This window comes from Leptodactylus fuscus, chromosome 3, assembly GCF_031893055.1.
Source record: "Leptodactylus fuscus isolate aLepFus1 chromosome 3, aLepFus1.hap2, whole genome shotgun sequence".
In the NCBI taxonomy this organism is placed as follows: domain Eukaryota; kingdom Metazoa; phylum Chordata; class Amphibia; order Anura; family Leptodactylidae; genus Leptodactylus; species Leptodactylus fuscus.
Genome location: NC_134267.1, coordinates 10,732,790 through 10,752,456, shown reverse-complemented (window position 1 = coordinate 10,752,456; position 19,667 = coordinate 10,732,790). Strand labels below are relative to the sequence as shown.

Genomic DNA, 19,667 nt, shown 5'->3' with positions numbered 1-19,667 from the left:
TTTCTCTGCACAGACCGTTTCCAGGTGCTTAGCAGAAGGAAATTTGGTATCACAGCACCTATAACGGAGCATTCACAAAGGAACCCATTGAAGTCAATGGGAGGCTTTTTTTTTCAGCGCTGAATCGGATTCCACACCAAATTCAGCACCCTTTTCCTCTATGTGAATGCACCCTAATATGTTCTGCCATTGGCAGCCAGACATCATTTCCTTTGTTTGCAGCGGTGTTGTGAATAGGAAACCTGCACTGCTACAGACTGGAGCTGCACACTGGAGCAGATTTGTTAAGACTGTACATTAGTCCTAATAAAGTCCTGAACTGGTGCAGGAAGTTACTGATTTATGATTGGGATCCAACAAGGGTTAAGCTCAAGTGTGGAGGCCTTGTTGCGAGCACTTCAATCCTTGCCTTTGCTATGGAGCGGCTGGTGATCTGGGGAGACACATACAACAGTCAGTCACCCCTCGTAGGGATACGGGACAGACAGTAACAGCGTAGTGATACGTGCAGGACATCCTGCTGTCACAAGTGTTGTTTCTCATGGCAAGGTTTCCAGTTGGGCATTTACTTCAAGATAATGGATGTCCACAAACATCAAGGATTTCCCAGGAATAGACAGATTACACTTCCTTGGTCTGCCCGGTCACCAGTTAATCATAAAGCGAGCATTTTGGAACATCAACTTCACCAATCTATTAGTGTGCGGGATCTACAGGCTGTAGGCAAATGTGCCACAGAATACCATACAGGACCTGTATACCTCATGCACACACGTGTCTCTTCTTATATCCAGGCTAGAGGTGCTAACAGGGTCCTAGAGCCTCCGTATATTTGCACAGTTTCCCCCAATAAACGTCTCCTTTCGCTCTGATATTTTACTCTCCCTTCCATACACATTCATTCTAAGAAAGTTCCAACTCCTTCTTGGCATCAATGACTTTTTTTATTGAAAACAAATACTTTTCTCCACTTATCAAAGTGCAATTTTCCCCTCATACACAGCTACAACCTTGTCTGTAAGGATACGTTCTGGTGACGAAAAATGAAGAGGAATTTCCGGAGGATCCACGCCTCAGATTCCTCATCATTTTCCTCTTCTTAGTGGAACGTGGAAGTACAGCTGTGTGTGGTTCTCACCTAAATATATGGGCACCCTACGAGAGGACACATTACATCAGTGTCCGCTAACAAAATATATGTCATTCTTAGATTACAGGTTTATAGGTCAGGTCACCATCATTGCTCCAGTCCTGGACACTTGCACAAAATGTCTCCATGGTTTGGTAAATTTACAACTTCCATTTGAATAAATGTTGGATCAACTTTCAAGGGATTCCCTTTCTCGTCTGTAAATATGCACAAGAAGTCACTGGTGTTCTTAAAGGGTGGTGTTATTTCCATACCATAATCTGCCTGATTGAAGATCTGATTGACTTCTCGAATTCCACCATCGCGACCCATTCGATGAATCACCCACCAGCGCTTGTGATTCACATTCTCACATTAAACAGGTTTTCCGGGATCCCTTTTGACGGCCTGTCATTAGGATAGACTATCAATACGGGGAAGCGACAGCGAGGCTTATCTACGAATCAAGATGTCTCTTATTTTGAAACTTATTACGCAGCCAATGATCATTGCAGGAAGGAAGGCGTAGAGCATGAGAAAGTCAAACGTGATTCTGGTTGTGGCTCCGGGGTATGTGCTCTCAATGAATTCATTGCCGTTAGTGAACGGACATTGTGTGCTGCTTACTGTGTTATTTGCACCCCCTATGGAATAAAAAGGTTGCAGTGAAATAACTACCCAACGTTACAGCAATCTATGATCAATATATTACATTTATAGAAGACCAGTCACCAGCTTTGGAAAGCCCAATGACATCCATCATCTGATCGGCGCTGTCATTTCAGTGTTTTGTTTATCCCAAACCGAAGAAACAAGCTCTTTTGGTGTTGATACAAATTCGAGTCTTCTAGCCAAGTGGGCACTAACACAGCAGGACATACTTCCCTTTCACACCGTCAGTATTTGGTCAGTATTTTCAATCGATATTTGTAAGCCAAAATCAGGAGTAGGTCCAAAACATAGAGGAGGTAAAAATAATTCATTGGAACTTTTTTCTGTATCAGTCTACTTCAATTTTTGGCCCACATGTACTGGCCAAACATGGTGGGGGAGCAATAAAAGGAGTGTTATACCATGGGATGGGTCAGTACAGGGGCATTATACCATGGGATGGGTCAGTAAAGGAGCATTATACCATGTGGTGGGTTATAAAGGGGGCATTATGCCATGTGGTGGGTCATAAAGGGGCATTATACCATGTGGTGGGTCAGCAAAGGGGGCATTATACCATGTGGTGGGTCAGTAAAGGGGCATTATACCATGTGGTGGGTCAGTAAAGGGGCATTATGCCATGTGATGGGTCAGTAAAGGAGCATTATACCATGTGGTGGGTCAGTAAAGGGGCATTATACCATGTGGTGGGTCATAAAGGAGGCATTATACCATGTGGTGGGTCAGTAAAGGAGCATTATACCATGTGGTGGGTCAGTAAAAGAGCATTAAACCATGTGGTGGGTCATAAAGGAGGCATTATGCCATGTGGTGGGTCATAAAGGAGGCATTATACCATGTGGTGGGTCAGTAAAGGAGCATTATACCATGTGTTGGGTCATAAAGGAGGCATTATACCATGTGGTGGGTCAGTAAAGGGGCATTATACCATGTGGTGGGTCATAAAGGAGGCATTATACCATGTGGTGGGTCAGTAAAGGAGCATTATACCATGTGGTGGGTCAGTAAAGGGGCATTATACCATGTGGTGGGTCAGTAAAGGGGCATTATACCATGTGGTGGGTCAGTAGAGGGGGCATTATACCATGTCATGGGTCAGTATAAGATGGAGCCCTTGGAGGGGCAGTCAGAGGCTTGCTATGGGGCTTGATCTTGCCTAGTTACACCCCTGTGGGTAAATTCTGACCATGTGAAAGTGACCCAAGTATGACCCAAGTGACCCAGATGTATCCTAACCAGAGAGATATAGTCTATACATAATACATCTATCTGTTTCTTACATCCCATCATCTTCACCATAACTTACCACAAGTGAACTTCAAGTCATAAAACTCATTCACCACCAGTAGTTCACACGAATATCTCTGGTACGTAATATAACTTATAAGCTGGAACACCCGAGGCATTTCTTGTAAACTCCTGAAAAGATACAATATTTTATAAGATACTTATATATCAGGTGTTATACTGTATTATATATTTATAGATCAGATAATAAACCTTTGTGAAGTACAAAAATAAGACCATATCAACCCCCGAGACCACCCATAGAGCTCACTCAGGCTACATTCACATCTGTGTTGTTCACTCGGTTTTTCTGTTTCATCAAAGGAACACAAAAACCAAGGCTTTACGAGAGGCTGGCTATCCATCAGTGGGCTCCACTATCTGCTGCTGCTAACTGCTGCTCAGTGCTGCCCCCGCTGGTTGACTGACCTGTCTCTCCTCTGCTTCAGTCCACAGTACTGAGCCTGTCTGATGACCTACTGCCCCATCTGAAGCCTCCTTCACTTCTAGGTGTGGCATCATCATGTGTATTGAGGTTAGTGGGCACAACTGTGAAGAGGGGAACTGAGTTTGGCACTACTTTTGGAGGGGCACTATCTGGCACCATTGTTTTTATGAACGTTGTCCATTATGTGGGACAACTATATGTAATGGTCATGGGGTAACAGTAATACTTGGGCCACGTAGGGTGGTATCCGTGCGTTGTGTTCACTTCTATCACTAGTATGTGACATTTTTATTCTTACTATCCTTGGAATCCACCATAATAATGGTCATAGGTCAAAACAAACATTCATTTGGTGAAGGCTACTCTACAGGTTGGCGCAAGGATATCACCTTAACACTCCCGATCCTACAAGGATCCCAGCAATGTTCAGCAAGGCCACTCCAGCATTGACAATATTAGGATTGTTCACCACTCCAAGGACGGCCAGCGTTAGTAATTCACCCATCAAATGTGGCACCAAAGTTGCCGCCAGAAAACATCCGAATCTCGTGACTTCTGGATAGAGTCCTACTGTCCTGCAATAAAGATGAACGGACATGAACAGTAGATCTCACATTTCACGTTTGTGCATAACCTATAAAAAAAAAACACATACCAATAAATAAAAGATCCAAAGATGACAATGCCAAGGATACTGAATGGGAGGATGTGGAGGATGTAGGCCAGAAGCATTTGCCACTTCTGGTATAAGCCATCTTTGCTCTCTTGGTCGCCGATCGCACGCAGAGCCGGGACTGTACGAAAGAAGGGGACATGAATGAAAAGCCCATCGGTAGCCTATGAGCAACCAATAGGATTGGATACTGCCCAACACCGGAGACCCCCAAATAGCCACATGTTTCATTGTCCTAAGCCCATTCATTCTGCTGACCAATAGAAGTCCTGGGGCCGTACCCCCACCGAAATATACACTGGTTATAAGAGAAGGCCGTTTGCATATTCCCCTGCAAAAGCCGGTTAACCTGTTGCTGGACATCCATCGTGGTTATCATTCGGCCATCGGTCTTCTGCACGGATTCTAACCCTTCTCCCATCTGATACATATCACTACAGATATACTCACACAATGCGACGGCATTAAGCAGCCCTGTGTAGGACGTTCCGCCCAGGCACTGATAAATGACCCCCACGCGATCTTGCACGGCTCCCTTTAGCATATCGTTATTTAACCGAATAAGAAAGAAGGCGATGAAAAGGGCGAATATAAAATTTTGAGAAAGCCGCATGATAATGCCGATCTTATTCCTGGACAAATTTCTCACAGTTCTCCTAAAGACAGAAAAAAAAAATACAGACACATTGTTATTTCTATTTATCCTCTTTACTAATCTGAGGCTGTGATCACAATATCCGGAGGATCAGAACAACAGGCACAAAAGGTTCCCTGATTGATGGATACAAATGGAAGAACAAAAGGTTCCCTGATTGATGGATACAAATGGAAGACTTTGAAGGGAGTCTATCCCCTCCCTCATGCAAATTCCAAATTTCCCAGCACATTATAGTGATAAATATCATACTTATGTTATATATGTCACCTTTATAGATTTAGCCAAAAAAACAGGTTTGACCTTTATGCAAATGAGACAGTTGATGCACTGGGGGCGGGCCTTCAGCACTGCCTTTGCCATTCAGACCCTTGCAACTTCATGCCTGCACCATCCTGTGTAGTGAGGGCTGGTCTGTTATATACAGTAGGGGATCTGGTCTCAGTCCATTTATATAGGGGGTCTGGTTTGGGTCTATTTATATAGGGGATCTGTTCTCATTCCATTTATATAGTTGGTTTGTAGTCTATTTATTTAGGGGGTCTGGTTTTGGGCCTACTTATATAGGGGGTCTGGGGTCTGTTTATATCGGGGGTCTGATCTGGAGTCTATTTATATAGGAAGCCTGGTATGGTGTCTGTATAGGGGGTCTGGTCTGGTGTTTATTCGTATAGGGGGCTAGTTTGGGGTAACAAAGCTGCCTCCTTAAACATACTATATCATATAAAAAATACTAAATCCCGCACCTCAGTAAGACCACGAGCTTGCATATTTCACTCGGTGCCTCTTTCCGCTTGAACGGGATTTTTTTTGGTCTTTGGATTTTTTGGATGAGTCAATATATTCCAGGGTGTTCTGAAATTGTTCAGAGTCTCTGTAGGCGCCTGCAATGGCGTGAACCCTACCATAGGTTTCCACTTCACGTTCTTTGTTCCTCGTGTCCACAGATGTGAGGTCCACTATGGAGAAACATTGTACAGTGTTGGCCAAAAGTATTGGCACCCCTGCAATTCTGCCAGATAATACTCAGTTTCTTCCAGATAATGATTGCAATCACAAACTCTTTGGTAATATCTTCATTTAATTTTTCTTCAATGAAAAACCACAAAAAGATTTGTCAAAAAGCCAAATTGGATATAATTCCACACCAAACATAAAAAAGGGGGTGGACAAAAGTATTGGCACTGTTTGAAAAATCATGTGATGCTTCTCTAATTTGTGTAATTAATAGCACCTGTTACTTACCTGAGGCACCTAACAGGTGGTGGCAATAACTAAATCACACTTGCAGCCAGTTGAAATGGATTAAAGTTGACTCCACCTCTGTCCTGTGTCCTTGTCTGACCACATTGAGCATGGAGAAAAGAAAGAAGACCAAAGAACTGTCTGAAGACTTGAGAAGCAAAATTGTGATGAAGCATGAGCAATCTCAAGGCAGTGCGCAGTTATTGTGTCTAAAGGTTGTGCTACCAAGTATTAGGCTGAGGGGGCCAATACTTTTGTCCAGCCCATTTTTGGAGTTTTGTGTAAAATGGTCAATGATGTGACTTTTTTTTTCATTCTCTTTTGTGTTTTTTCATTGCAAGCAAAATAAATGAAGATATTACCAAAGAGTTTGTGCTTGTAATCATTGTCTGGGGGACACCGAGGATTATCTGACAGGACTGCAGGGGGACAATACTTTTGGCCAACACTGTAGATAGATAATAGATAGATAAAAATTGGTTTACCAAAAAAATCAAATGGGTTGGAGTGTTCAGGACATTCATATCCACAGTCATCAAAAAATGAGATCATCTCTTGAGGGTTTCCACAGAAAACAAGTTCTCCGCAGCTCATTATAGCGATTCTATCAAACAACTTACACAGGAAAAAAACAGATTACTGTAAATTTACAATGTACTGCATTTGTAATAATAACACATCACATTTGAGGGGTTTCCAAAATATCGATATTGATAGGCTATCCTTAGGAAAGGTCATGAATATCAGATCTGTGTGGGTCTGACTTGGCTGTCAGAGGGAGTTACGGAGCTTGTGTTCTGTGGCCTCTTCTCTGCTTACCTAGCACAGTGCCGTACATTACAAAGTGGCTGTGATTTTGGAAATCGCATCCTGTCAATTATAGGTAGGGAGATTCTGGCTATTTCCCTATAGGTACATCCGAAGCAGAAAGCGCGGTGATGCATTTCCACCGCGGTGTTTCCCGCAGCGCTTTTTGCTGCAGCTGCTACATTGGGCCTAAGCCTGAACCAGGTTGTATGTTCAGACTTCCATCATGTAGTAAGATTGAACCGTCGTTGTATCGCTCTGCGGCCCTACTTTATACAATTTCCTGCATTTATCCATTTTTTACGTCTCAGAATAACCCAAGATAAGCTCAAGTTAAGATCTGCATGAAAAGTTTTACAACTAAAGACAAGTCGGCGCCAGGTATTACCGGGGAAGTGCGGTGTAAATATTCAGCACTACACAAATGACGGTAGTAAATCTGGATAATTATTATTATTACGTTCTAATGGCCGGAGCAAAGAGCAAATATAGCGGGCGACGGAGCCGGCGGTGTTTACCTGTCTGCTATAACCTGAGCACATGGCAGTGTAATATGGCGTCTGAGCTGGAAACATACAATTGCCAGGCACTTACTTTGAATAGTTCGGAGCGGGGCTGGTGAATGGAAATAATGACTATCCTGTCCTTACGCGCCAGCTGAGAGAGGAGTAAAACGATATGATTTGCCGTCATTGAATCCAAACCCGTAGTTGGTTCATCAAGTAAAATGATCTCTGTGGAGGACAGGAAAGGAACGGCCTGAAATTAAGTCTTCACCAACAGCATCTTCTATGGCAGGACGAACATTCAGCAACACAAAAATGGCATTGGAAAAAAAAAATCTCCCCCCAAAAAAAACAAGCAAAAATCAGTAAATCAAAAAGTTTGTATTCCAGAAGACTCAAAGGTCACGTTATAAAGTGGAATTTTTATGTTTTACTTGTTTCAAAATAAATGATATTTTTTTGCATTGCTATATCAAGGCTGTAACTTTTTAATTTTTCAATTGATGGAGCTGCAAAGGGGGGCAAATTTTTGCAGGACGAGCTGCAGTTTTAACCGGTACTCTTTAACTGTTTGATCACTTTGGAAAGGGAGATGATCAAAAACAGTCATTTTTCTAATATTTTTCTGTATTTTTTTTTATTTTATTTTTTACAGTATTACTTTGGGTGTTAAATAAAATGTAATTTTTCATTCCGGACGGTTCAGAGGCGGTGATACCAATTATGTATAGGTCTGTTTATTACTTAAATTTTAAGATAAAATTATATGTTAGAGAAAAATAATTTTATTTTTTTTTGCAATTTTATCACTTTTTATAAATATTTTTTAAAATTGAGCAATTTTTTTTAATTTTTTTTATATTAGTCCTGGGACTTGTACAGGTGATCATTTGATCGCTTGTTTAACCCTCTGTAATATCTTTGTATTGCACAAGTTAGTTATGCTGACATCCAGTTCGACACAAACTCTGGCTGGGCCTAATAGGAATCCTGGGTTTAATAGGATTCCTAATATATATCCATAGGTGTAGCCATATTGGAGAAACACACATCTTCCCTGTATTGTCTGTGTAGACATTACAGCAGGGTGCAACAAAGGTAGTCAACTGACAAAAGAAATCTTTACCCCTGTATCTACCCTGCACCCGCCCACCCCATTCCATTAGCAACCCCATTAAGATCCCGAAATGTCACAGAATTAAAGAAAAAGAAAAAGTTTGAGTTCCGGATTTTCTTCTTTATGAATTGACAAAGGAATATCACAGATTATTACAATCTCTAAGAACTATGGCCAGACTCAGAGTTTGCAACAGGGAATAAAGCCTCCATTCCTGGGATCTTTGGGATCTCCGCAGTCAGTCCCCTACAAGTCAAGTATCCTCTATCCTATAGATAAACACTTTTTGTGGCACAACCCCTTTAAGTTGCCTATTCTACATTAAGTGACTCTGCTCATCATGTCCCAGTCTGAACAGCAAAGAACACAAGTGAATTACAGAAAACAAGGAACGTCATTGTACCATGTGGTTGTCAGGCAGTGTGACCCAGGCACCGAGCCAGAAAACCAATCAAGGCTAGGGTTGAGCCGATCTTGAGATTTCAGGATCGATTTTAAAATCCGATTTCAGATCATTCTCAAGTCGATCCCGATCGTGAAATTTGCTTGATCGCCGATCAGAATCCGATATTTTCCGATCCCGAACACTCAACCCTAGCCAATGCTTCTCTATGAGAAAAGTCACTTTTAGGGTTGAGCCGATCTTAGGATAACCTCCGATTTCGATCCCGCTGGAAAAGGTCGGGATTGGAATTCTAATTGTGATTATGAAATTTACCCGATCGCCGATTGGAATTTGATCTTTTCCAATCCCGATCGCTCAACCCTAGTCAAGACTTCAGCTTGAGCCAGTTTTAACAAGAAGGACAGTAATCTAAGAACACCACTTCTCTCTCTTAATGTCATAGTATCCAGATGATAGTAGACACCGATAGACCTGGAACTTACTTGGGTCCTGAATTAGCTGAGCGGCAATGGAAACCCTCCGCCTCTCACCACTGGATATACCATTGAAAACTCGGCCTCCTATGACGGTATCGGCAACTTGTGTCAGACTCAGTTCAGCCATGACAGAATCCACCTAAAAAATACACATTCAAGAGAAGGGATTGAGAATTTATCTCTGGGACAGAATGTTCAAGTTTTTGTTGCCGCTTAGTTACAGTCATTTGTAATTCTTGTGATGGCAGAAAAACCTTGTAAAAATTGCTGCAAATCATGACAAACAGTTGCAGAAAAAACTCCAAAAGCTGTTGTGTTACCCTTCACATACTAGAACTTTACTCTGCGGATCAGTACAATTTTTGTGATACTATATACACTCACCGGCCACTTTATTAGGTACACCTGTCCAACTGCTCGTTAACACTTAATTTCTAATCAGCCAATCACATGGCGGCAACTCAGTGCATTTAGGCATGTAGACATGGTCAAGACAATCTCCTGCAGTTCAAACCGAGCATCAGTATGGGGAAGAAAGGTGATTTGAGTGCCTTTGAACGTGGCATGGTTGTTGGTGCCAGAAGGGCTGGTCTGAGTATTTCAGAAACTGCTGATCTACTGGGATTTTCACGCACAACCATCTCTAGGGTTTACAGAGAATGGTCCGAAAAAGAAAAAACATCCAGTGAGCGGCAGTTCTGTGGGGGGCGGAAATGCGTTGTTGATGCCAGAGGTCAGAGGAGAATGGCCAGACTGGTTCGAGCTGATAGAAAGGCAACAGTGACTCAAATAGCCACCCGTTACAACCAAGGTAGCCAGAAGAGCATCTCTGAACGCCGCACAGTACGTCCAACTTTGAGGCAGATGGGCTACAGCAGCAGAAGACCACACCGGGTGCCACTCCTTTCAGCTAAGAACAGGAAACTGAGGCTACAATTTGCACAAGCTCATCGAAATTGGACAATTGAAGATTGGAAAAACGTTGCCTGGTCTGATGAGTCTCGATTTCTGCTGCGACATTCGGATGGTAGGGTCAGAATTTGGCATCAACAACATGAAAGCATGGATCCATCCTGCCTTGTATCAACGGTTCAGGCTGGTCGTGGTGGTGTCATGGTGTGGGGAATATTTTCTTGGCACTCTTTGGGCCCCTTGGTACCAATTGAGCATCGTTGCAACGCCAAAGCCTACCTGAGTATTGTTGCTGACCATGTCCATCCCTTTATGACCACAATGTACCCAACATCTGATGGCTACTTTCAGCAGGATAATGCAATGCCATGTCATAAAGCTGGAATCATCTCAGACTGGTTTCTTGAACATGACAATGAGTTCACTGTACTCCAATGGCCTCCACAGTCACCAGATCTCAATCCAATAGAGGAGCATCTTTGGGATGTGGTGGAACGGGAGATTCGCATCATGGATGTGCAGCCGACAAATCTGCGACTGCAACTGTGTGATGCCATCATGTCAATATGGACCAAAATCTCTGAGGAATGCTTCCAGCACCTTGTTGTATCTATGCCACGAAGAATTGAGGCAGTTCTGAAGGCAAAAGGGGGTCCAACCCGTTACTAGCATGGTGTACCTAATAAAGTGGCCGGTGAGTGTATATATTTATTAAATTTTTTTCAAATTTTGGTTATATTTGACTTTTTGGAGAAAATATTCCAGTTTTTGGAGAAAATTTCTGTATGAGGCAATGCCAATTATGTTTTTTTTGTTTTGTTTAGGCTTTCTTTTATATGTTACCTGGGAAAAAGGTATGTTGTCAATTTTTATTATTTGTGGGGTTTTTTACGTTTTCAAATTTTTTTTTCTATTTTTGCCAATATTAGTTATCTTATGTGAGATGTTATTCAAAGAATAACATCGAAGTCCTTTTCGAAGCCGTAGACCATCTGTTCTATCTTACAGTAACCTTTGTCTTATAACACCAGGTAGTGACCGGGCGCCAAATAACAGCAGAAAACTTTCCATATATTTATCAGAGCCATATATCTGTAGCGTGTACGTCGGAGTCAGGTACTGTGTGAGTCAAGAGATATTACAGAAAACATAGAATTGTCCCTGTCCATGGCTGTGTAACTCCAAGGCAATGGGTTTGAGCTGTAATATCACATGTAATATGTGGACAGGTATGTTTTTTATTCCTTGGGGATGGGGGGGGGGACTCTGCCGGACACCTTTATATAAATTGTTTGACATCCAAAAACATCCTGCCTGTTTATGGCCTTGTATGTCCATCGGCATTCACGCTTGTTATGCTGTTTACACCCTCACCAGTGTTTTGTTCTGTGCAATTATCTTGTTACTCTTTAAAGAAAACACAATAAAAACTGATTACACCTAAAGAGAGTTTGCCAGTATATCACCCCAATCCTGCAGATAGATAGGTTACTGTCACCAGACCCAGCATATCACCCCAGTCCTGCAGATAGATAGGTTACTGTCACCAGACCCAGCATATCACCCCAGCCCTGCAGATAGATAGGTTACTGTCACCAGAACCAACATATCACCCCAGCCCTGCAGATAGATAGGTTATTGTCACCAGAACCAGCATATCACCCCAGCCCTGCAGATAGATAGGTTACTGTCACAGACCCAGCATATAACCCCAGTCCTGCAGATAGATAGGTTACTGTCACCAGAACCAGCATATCACCCCAGCCCTGCAGATAGATAGGTTACTGTCACCAGTACCAGCATATCACCCCAGCCCTGCAGATAGATAGGTTACTGTCACCAGACCCAGTATATCACCCCAGCCCTGCAGATAGATAGGTTACTGTCACCAGTACCAGCATATCACCCCAGCCCTGCAGATAGATAGGTTACTGTCACCAGTACCAGCATATCACCCCAGCCCTGCAGATAGATAGGTTACTGCCACCAGAACCAGCATATCACCCCAGCCCTGCAGATAGATAGGTTAGTGTCACCAGACCCAGCATATCACCCCAGCCCTGCAGATAGATAGGTTAGTGTCACCAGACCCAGCATATCACCCCAGCCCTGCAGATAGATAGGTTACTGTCACCAGAACCAGCATATCACCCCAGTCCTGCAGATAGATAGGTTACTGACACCAGTACCAGCATATCACCCAGCCCTGCAGATGGATAGGTTACTGTCACCAGAACCAGCATATCACCCCAGCCCTGCAGATAGATAGGTTAGTGTCACCAGAACCAGCATATCACCCCAGCCCTGCAGATAGATAGGTTACTGTCACCAGAACCAGCATATCACCCCAGCCCTGCAGATAGATAGGTTACTGTCACCAGAACCAGCATATCACCCCAGCCCTGCAGATAGATAGGTTACTGTCACCAGACCCAGCATATCACACCAGGCCTGCAGATAGATAGGTTACTGTCACCAGACCCAGTATATCACCCAGCCCTGCAGATAGATAGGTTACTGTCACCAGTACCAGCATATCACCCCAGCCCTGCAGATAGATAGGTTACCGTCACCAGAACCAGCATATCACCCCAACCCTGCAGATAGATAGGTTAGTGTCACCAGACCCAGCATATCACCCCAGCCCTGCAGATAGATAGGTTACTGTCACCAGAACCAGCATATCACCCCAGCCCTGCAGATAGATAGGTTAGTGTCACCAGACCCAGCATATCACCCCAGCCCTGCAGATGGATAGGTTACTGTCACCAGAACCAGCATATCACCCCAGCCCTGCAGATAGATAGGTTACTGTCTCCAGACCCAGCATATCACCCCAGCCCTGCAGATAGATAGGTTACTGTCACCAGAACCAGCATATCACCGCAGCCCTGCAGATAGATAGGTTACTGTCACCAGACCTAGCATATCACCCCAACCCTGCAGATAGATAGGTTAGTGTCACCAGACCTAGCATATCACCCCAGCCCTGCAGATAGATAGGTTACTGTCACCAGACCCAGCATATCACCCCAGCCCTGCAGATAGATAGGTTACTGTCACCAGACCTAGCATATTACCCCAAACCCTGCAGATAGATAGGTTACTGTCACCAGACCCAGCATATCACCCCAGCCCTGCAGATAGATAGGTTACTGTCACCAGAACCAGCATATCACCCCAGCCCTGCAGATAGATAGGGTACTGTCACCAGAACCAGCATATCACCAGCATTGTGCTATATCAGTCTCCCGTATACCCGGAGTACCTGGAAAAATACAGAAGATAATAACCTTTTTCCTAATGGCGTCCTTGGAGTGTTTCTGTAGCGCCAGCATTGCAGTGTAGGTCAGGGTTTCTCGTACAGTCAGGTAGGGAAGTAAACTGTCGTGCTGCAAAAAGTGAACAAAAAAAGTGATAAATGGAAACTTCTCTACCACATGCACAGATAGCTAGCTAGATATAGATATAGTATATAGTCCTTTCTATATATTATACCTTGTGGGGAATCGCTCAGGTAGATGCTTGGAGCAGTACAGGAAACAGGGACACAGACACTTTGTTGCACACAAGTTCAGGCTTGCACTTGCAGTGCACTAATTGCCTTTGCAAAGGCACAAATAACCAAAACAAAAGCCTGCTCGGCTGAGAACTAACTAAACATAAGAAAACTTTCCCCTGACTATACAGGAGCCTGTCCACCAGACAACAAAAACAGGTGGCATAGTACCTGCTTTGTAGGTTCGGTCTGAACAGGTCAGCTCTGCCAGTGTGTTGTCACAGTCCTAGTCCTCACACACGGACTATATCAGGCCTTAATTACACAGCTGACCTCCCTAGTGCTACCTGGCTGGAATATACCTGTCCTCCCACACCACACCCTTCACTCTCTTACAACCTGTATATATAATCTATGTGTATAGCCCATTCTATATATTAGACCTGTGTGTATAGTCCTATCTATATATTACACCTGCATATACGGTATAGTCTACTTGTATGGTCCTTTCTATACATTATACCTATACATATAGTCTACGCTTATAGTCCTTATTACATGTGATACCTGTAAGACATAGGAGAAACAGTCCTGGAATTGTTCCTTCTTTAGCTGGGACCCATTCACATAAACATCACCCAGCAATGTTCCTTTATGTCCGATCCTTCCAGAAATGGCATCCAGAAGAGTTGTCTTTCCAGATCCTAAATGTAAAATATCATAAGCTACATTATTATTGCATTATTAGTGTAAGTTTTTTTGGAGATGATAAGTTGACCCAGATTTTTATTCTGGTTTCCAATTTGGAGTTGGAATTCTTCCCCTGCTATGGTGCAACTCTTCGGCTCAGTTGTTAGGACTCTTGCCTTGCAGCCCTGGAGTCCTGAGTTTGCATCCAGCCAAGGACAACATCGGCAAGGTTTCTTCTAGGTATTCCCACGCTCCAAAAACATTCTGATAGGGAATAGTTGAAATTAAGGCATACTAGCCAAGTGGGTGGTAACATTGCATGACATATACTGAGCGCCCGGGGAAACCGCGGTGTTACCGTCCACTGTGTGAACACCAACAGGGCTTATATCTTTGGAATGGCTGAATGGATTTGGATAAATAAAACCAAAATGCTCAGGGTGACAGCGCTACAACTTAATGGGAACCAAAAATGGGTCCACAAGTCCCAAAAACACCAACACATTTTATTTTTTGGATTGGAAAAGTGTCATCTACATCCAGGCCTGAGATGATCTTCCTCTTGGACAGAAACTTTTCGTCTAGATGACAAAAGCAGTCTTATCCGGATTCACAATTGGCGCTCTCTTAAAACAATGGGATGCAATTTCCAATTACAAGACTAAGTGTCGCCTACAATTATGTCGCCCTGATTGCGGTAATTAGAAGAGCGAGGTGTTGGGTTGGTTTGTTACGTAGAATAATATGCAATTATATCAGAATCATTTTATATTGTTTTGTTTTATAAGAATAAGATCCTGAGATTTCTATACTGAAAGGCTTGTTGTCTACTCACCAGAGTTTCCTAGAATGGCCATGATTTGACCACTTTCCATGCAAAAGGAGACGTTCCTTAAAATTTGCCTTGACCATTTATTGTAATATGATTGTATGTCCCACCACGGTCCGACCCGCTCTCTGAGAAGAGGTAAAAACATCATTACTGATACAAACAAAATATTTTCTGATATAAGTGAATACATTCAGTTCGCTGTTTACCTATAGAGTGAATTAAAGGGATCCTATCTTTCAAACCCTTCTTTTTCTAACTAACACGTTGGAATAGCCTTAAGAAAGGCTATTCTTCTCCAACCTTTAGATGTCTTCTCCGCGCCGCCGTTTGGTAGAAATCCCGTTTTATCTTGGTATGTAAATGAATTCTCTCGCAGCACTGGGGGCGTCCCCAATGCTACGAGAGAACTCTCCAGCGCTGCGGTTTCTTCTAACTTCTAGGCCTCGGGCCTAGGGCAAGCCGACTGCGCATGCTCGCAGCCACAAGTAAAATGGCCGCTTACACATTATTGGAAGTGGCCATTTTCTCGTGGCCTGTGGGCATGTGCAGTCAGTCTTTCCCCAGGCCCGAGGCCTAGAAGTTTAAGACGCTGGAAGAAGACACGGTGAAGACTTCGTTCCAGAAGAAGATGGAGGCGGCGCTGGAGAGTTCTCTCGCAGCATTGGGGACACCCCCAGTACTGTTTGAGTGCTGGGGACCGCCCCGAGTGCTGTGAGAGAACCCATTTACATACCGACAAGAACTGGGATTACTACGTAACGGCGGCGCTAGGAAGACATCTAACGGTAAGAGAAGAGTAGCCTTTTTTAAGGCTATTCCGATGTGTTAGAAAAAAAGGGTTTGAAAGATAGGATCCCTTTAACTCCTTTGGCTTCCAAGTGGACAACCCTAGTGTCTTCCATTCCAATATTTTAGAACAGGTCCTCTTCAGATCCTTTCTCACAGATCTGAGTCAACCATTGAAAGGAATGTATGGTTCAGGCTCCATGTTGCAGAAAAACAGATTTTTTTGTTGCACATTTTTCTGCATTTTTTTGAGCCAAAGCTGGGAGTATTTTTTTTGTAAATGAGGATTTTTAATTTTTTTTTTCCCTCCACTGAGGTGGATCCTCACCTCAGCGAGTTGGGTATGCGAACATACCCTGGCACCTGTCTGACTGGAACATCCATGTCTAGACAGGGAAAGTGCAACGAAATGTCTCTCTAAAGTCACAGGTGATGTAATAGAGAACTCTTGGAGGGATCCCTTCCCGTTCCTCTGGGACTAAGCCTCCCACCCTATAGCAGCAGGTGGGTGAAGCCCGGGCTATAAACCCGGGCGATCCCACCAGATCAAGGGGAGGGGAAGGGTACCCATACCTTGACCAATCACAAGCAATAAAGCCACTGAGCAGACAGTATCACTTGATCTTAGCCAAGAGGCCGAGAAGCGATCAGGGATTTTTAATTTATTAAACAGAACAAAAACTACAAAAAAATTGGTATCTCTAGACTCTGACCCCAGAATCATGTTAAAATGTAATTTTTTTACTACAGTAAGTGAAAACTGTAAATAGGACCCCCTCCAAAAAAATAAAAAATAAAAATGGCCTTATTTTTATATTGTTGGGGTTTTTTTGTTTGTTTTTTTGTCATTTCATCCCAGAATTATTTTTTTATTTAATGAACATTAAAGGGATCCTATCATTTAAACTGATTTTTTTCTGCCTACCACTTCGGAATAGTCTTAAGAAAGGCTATTCTCCTACCTTTACATGTCTTCTCTGCACCGCCGTTCCGTAGAAATCCCATTTTCGACAGTATGCAAATGAGTTCTCTCGCAGCAATGGGGGCGGGCCGCAGCGCTCAAACAGCACTGGGGGCGTCTAAAGGTGGGAGATGAATAGCCTTTCTTACCTGGTAAGCCGAAAAAATTCTGTTTAAATGATAGGATCCCTTTAAATGGTATTAAAAAAAAAATTAACTTGTCCTTGAAAAAATGAGCCCTCATTAACAGGTTAAGGCAAGAAATCGCCTCGGCGGGAAGGGTTTAATCCATCTTGATCTACTTTATAAATATTCTTGGATGGATCCTACATTACAATCTGTATTATAGGACTGTTCCTAGTAGATATAGTTACTCCTGGTCAAGTTTTCTAAGTAATTTTAATTTTCTATTAGCCAATATTTTCTTTTACTTGCTAGACATCAGGCTCCATATCCGTTATAATTTGCTCTAATCCATTTTTTTTGCAAATGTCAAAAGTCGAGTCAAAAATAGACAAAAAAAACAAGTAAAGTTCACTATCCTGACAAACAGAGCAATTCGATCAAGCTAAACTTGGTGATGTGTCTGTCTCTGGATCTACTGTTCTATATAAACATATGTTACAGTAGGGTCTATGCTCAAGGCTCGTGTTACTGGGTATGATGGCGCTTTACCTGGACACATGCCGGATACTGGACGTCAGTATCACATCATATAAACAAAGCAGAGACCGAAGTCCAGGTTTACTGCAACATAGATATACTGAGAAAATAGTGAACTCCGACCCCAGATGACACAAAAGTAAAGTAGGAATCCGCGGATACAAGAGAAGCGACTGGTACAGTAAAGTAGAATTTGTGCAATAGATTTACTGTGGTGTAAAATAAATTAAAATAAATTAAATTAAAATGTTTGTTTTTTTTCGTTTTAGACTCCCTGCCATCCAAACTGTATATTTTTTTATTTTTCCGTTCACAGAGCCATAGGAGGGCTTAATGTTTGCGGGACAAATAGTTTTTTTTTTTTTTATAATGGTACCATATATTATTCTGTACAATGTACAGGGAAAATGGAAAAAAATTCAGAATGGGGTGGAATTGGAAAAAAAGTGCATTTGTATGATTTTTTTTAAAAAAATGTAGACTGCGAGCCCCACATACACATCACAATGTACATTTTTCCCCTATCAGTATGTCTTTAGAATATGGGATGGAAATCCATGCAAACATGGAGAGAGCATACAAACTCCTTGCAGATGGTTTTTTGCCCTTGGTGGGATTTGAACACCAGGACTCCAGCGCTGCAATGCTAACCACTGAGCCACCATGTGGCCCCCATTTGTATGGGGCAGCTAAAGTAACATGACATCTATATTCTAAGTTTCGGTTTGATTCCAGGGATACCAAATTTATATCATTTTATTTACATTTTAACCCCTTAACAAACATATAAAACTCTGCAAAAACAATTTTTTTCTTAAAGCCGCCATATTCTGACACCCAGACTTTTTTTTATATTTCCATGTAGGGTGTCTTTTTTTTTTTTTTTTTTTGCAGGGCCGGGTGTACTTTTTTGTTATTACCATTTTGGGAATGTCCATTGCTTTGATCTAGTCTATCATTATACCACATAGTAGTTCTTCTGCATTTTTGCCATATAGCGTCACCTATTAAGTCAGACCCCTTTATGCAAGAGCCTAAAGCCCTGTGCAGGGCGGTGCGCAGCATGTTTGCTTAGTAAATCTCCCCCAATGCAGTCCATTTATTGGTGCAGTTCATAGAATTCTGATTTTGCTGAATAAATCGCTTGTACTTTATAATCTGATAATATTCTGGGTTTAATATAAAACAGTGATGTCTGCAGTTTGCTCCCAGGCTGCACAATCTTCCGAGTATCTCCATGCTATGTCTAGGCACTGTATTGTAGCAGGTTTTTAAGGATGCTTGTGGAGTGAATAGAGTATATTCTAGAAACCTTCGGAGATTTATAATGAATATGGTCAAATTTATGACGCCCTGCACATCAGAATTCTGGTGAGAAAATGTTGCAAAATGCGACTTTTGATTTGCAAGAATTTTGTTACATTTGCATTTGTAATCCGCTCGCTCCACGTTTAGATAGTAACATAGGCCACTAACAGATTCTTATATTATATGTATTATATATATTATAATCTCTGTCCAGTAAGGTGATGGTGTAGATAGCGGGGTAATAACTCAGGACAGAAACAAAGTCACCCAAAAGTGAAATTTCCAACACTTCCTTCCCGTCGCCACCATCTATATTTTCTGTTCGCATATAATACAGTAAGGACATTGCCACATGATACATTATATTTATCCACCCGTCCCATACAGTGACTAGAGTTAACCCCTTACCTGACAGTATAGCAGATATCGTGCACACTTATACTGCAGCTTGATCCTACTTCTGCCGGGACAGCACATGGGGCTTCGCCACTCTCCATTGTTCTTTAGTCTTGTCGATACTCAGTCGTCTCTTAGTTAGTTGTAGACTGTGATAATCATCTGGAACAAGCAGAAATATCAGACATTTACCATCATGG

At 42.5% G+C, this 19,667-nt stretch overlaps 1 protein-coding gene across 1 annotated transcript; it reads right to left on the bottom strand.

Moving 5' to 3' along the window:
* Positions 1–1,582: 1,582 nt before the first annotated feature.
* Positions 1,583–19,568, bottom strand: ABCG5 (ATP binding cassette subfamily G member 5). Its single transcript, XM_075266480.1, is given in 14 exon segments — positions 1,583–1,773; positions 3,108–3,220; positions 3,926–4,111; positions 4,192–4,330; positions 4,660–4,865; positions 5,611–5,674; positions 5,677–5,823; positions 6,595–6,724; positions 7,511–7,650; positions 9,428–9,560; positions 13,627–13,725; positions 14,400–14,536; positions 15,358–15,479; positions 19,480–19,568. Coding segments are annotated over 14 exon segments (1,896 nt in total).
* Positions 19,569–19,667: the final 99 nt, after the last annotated feature.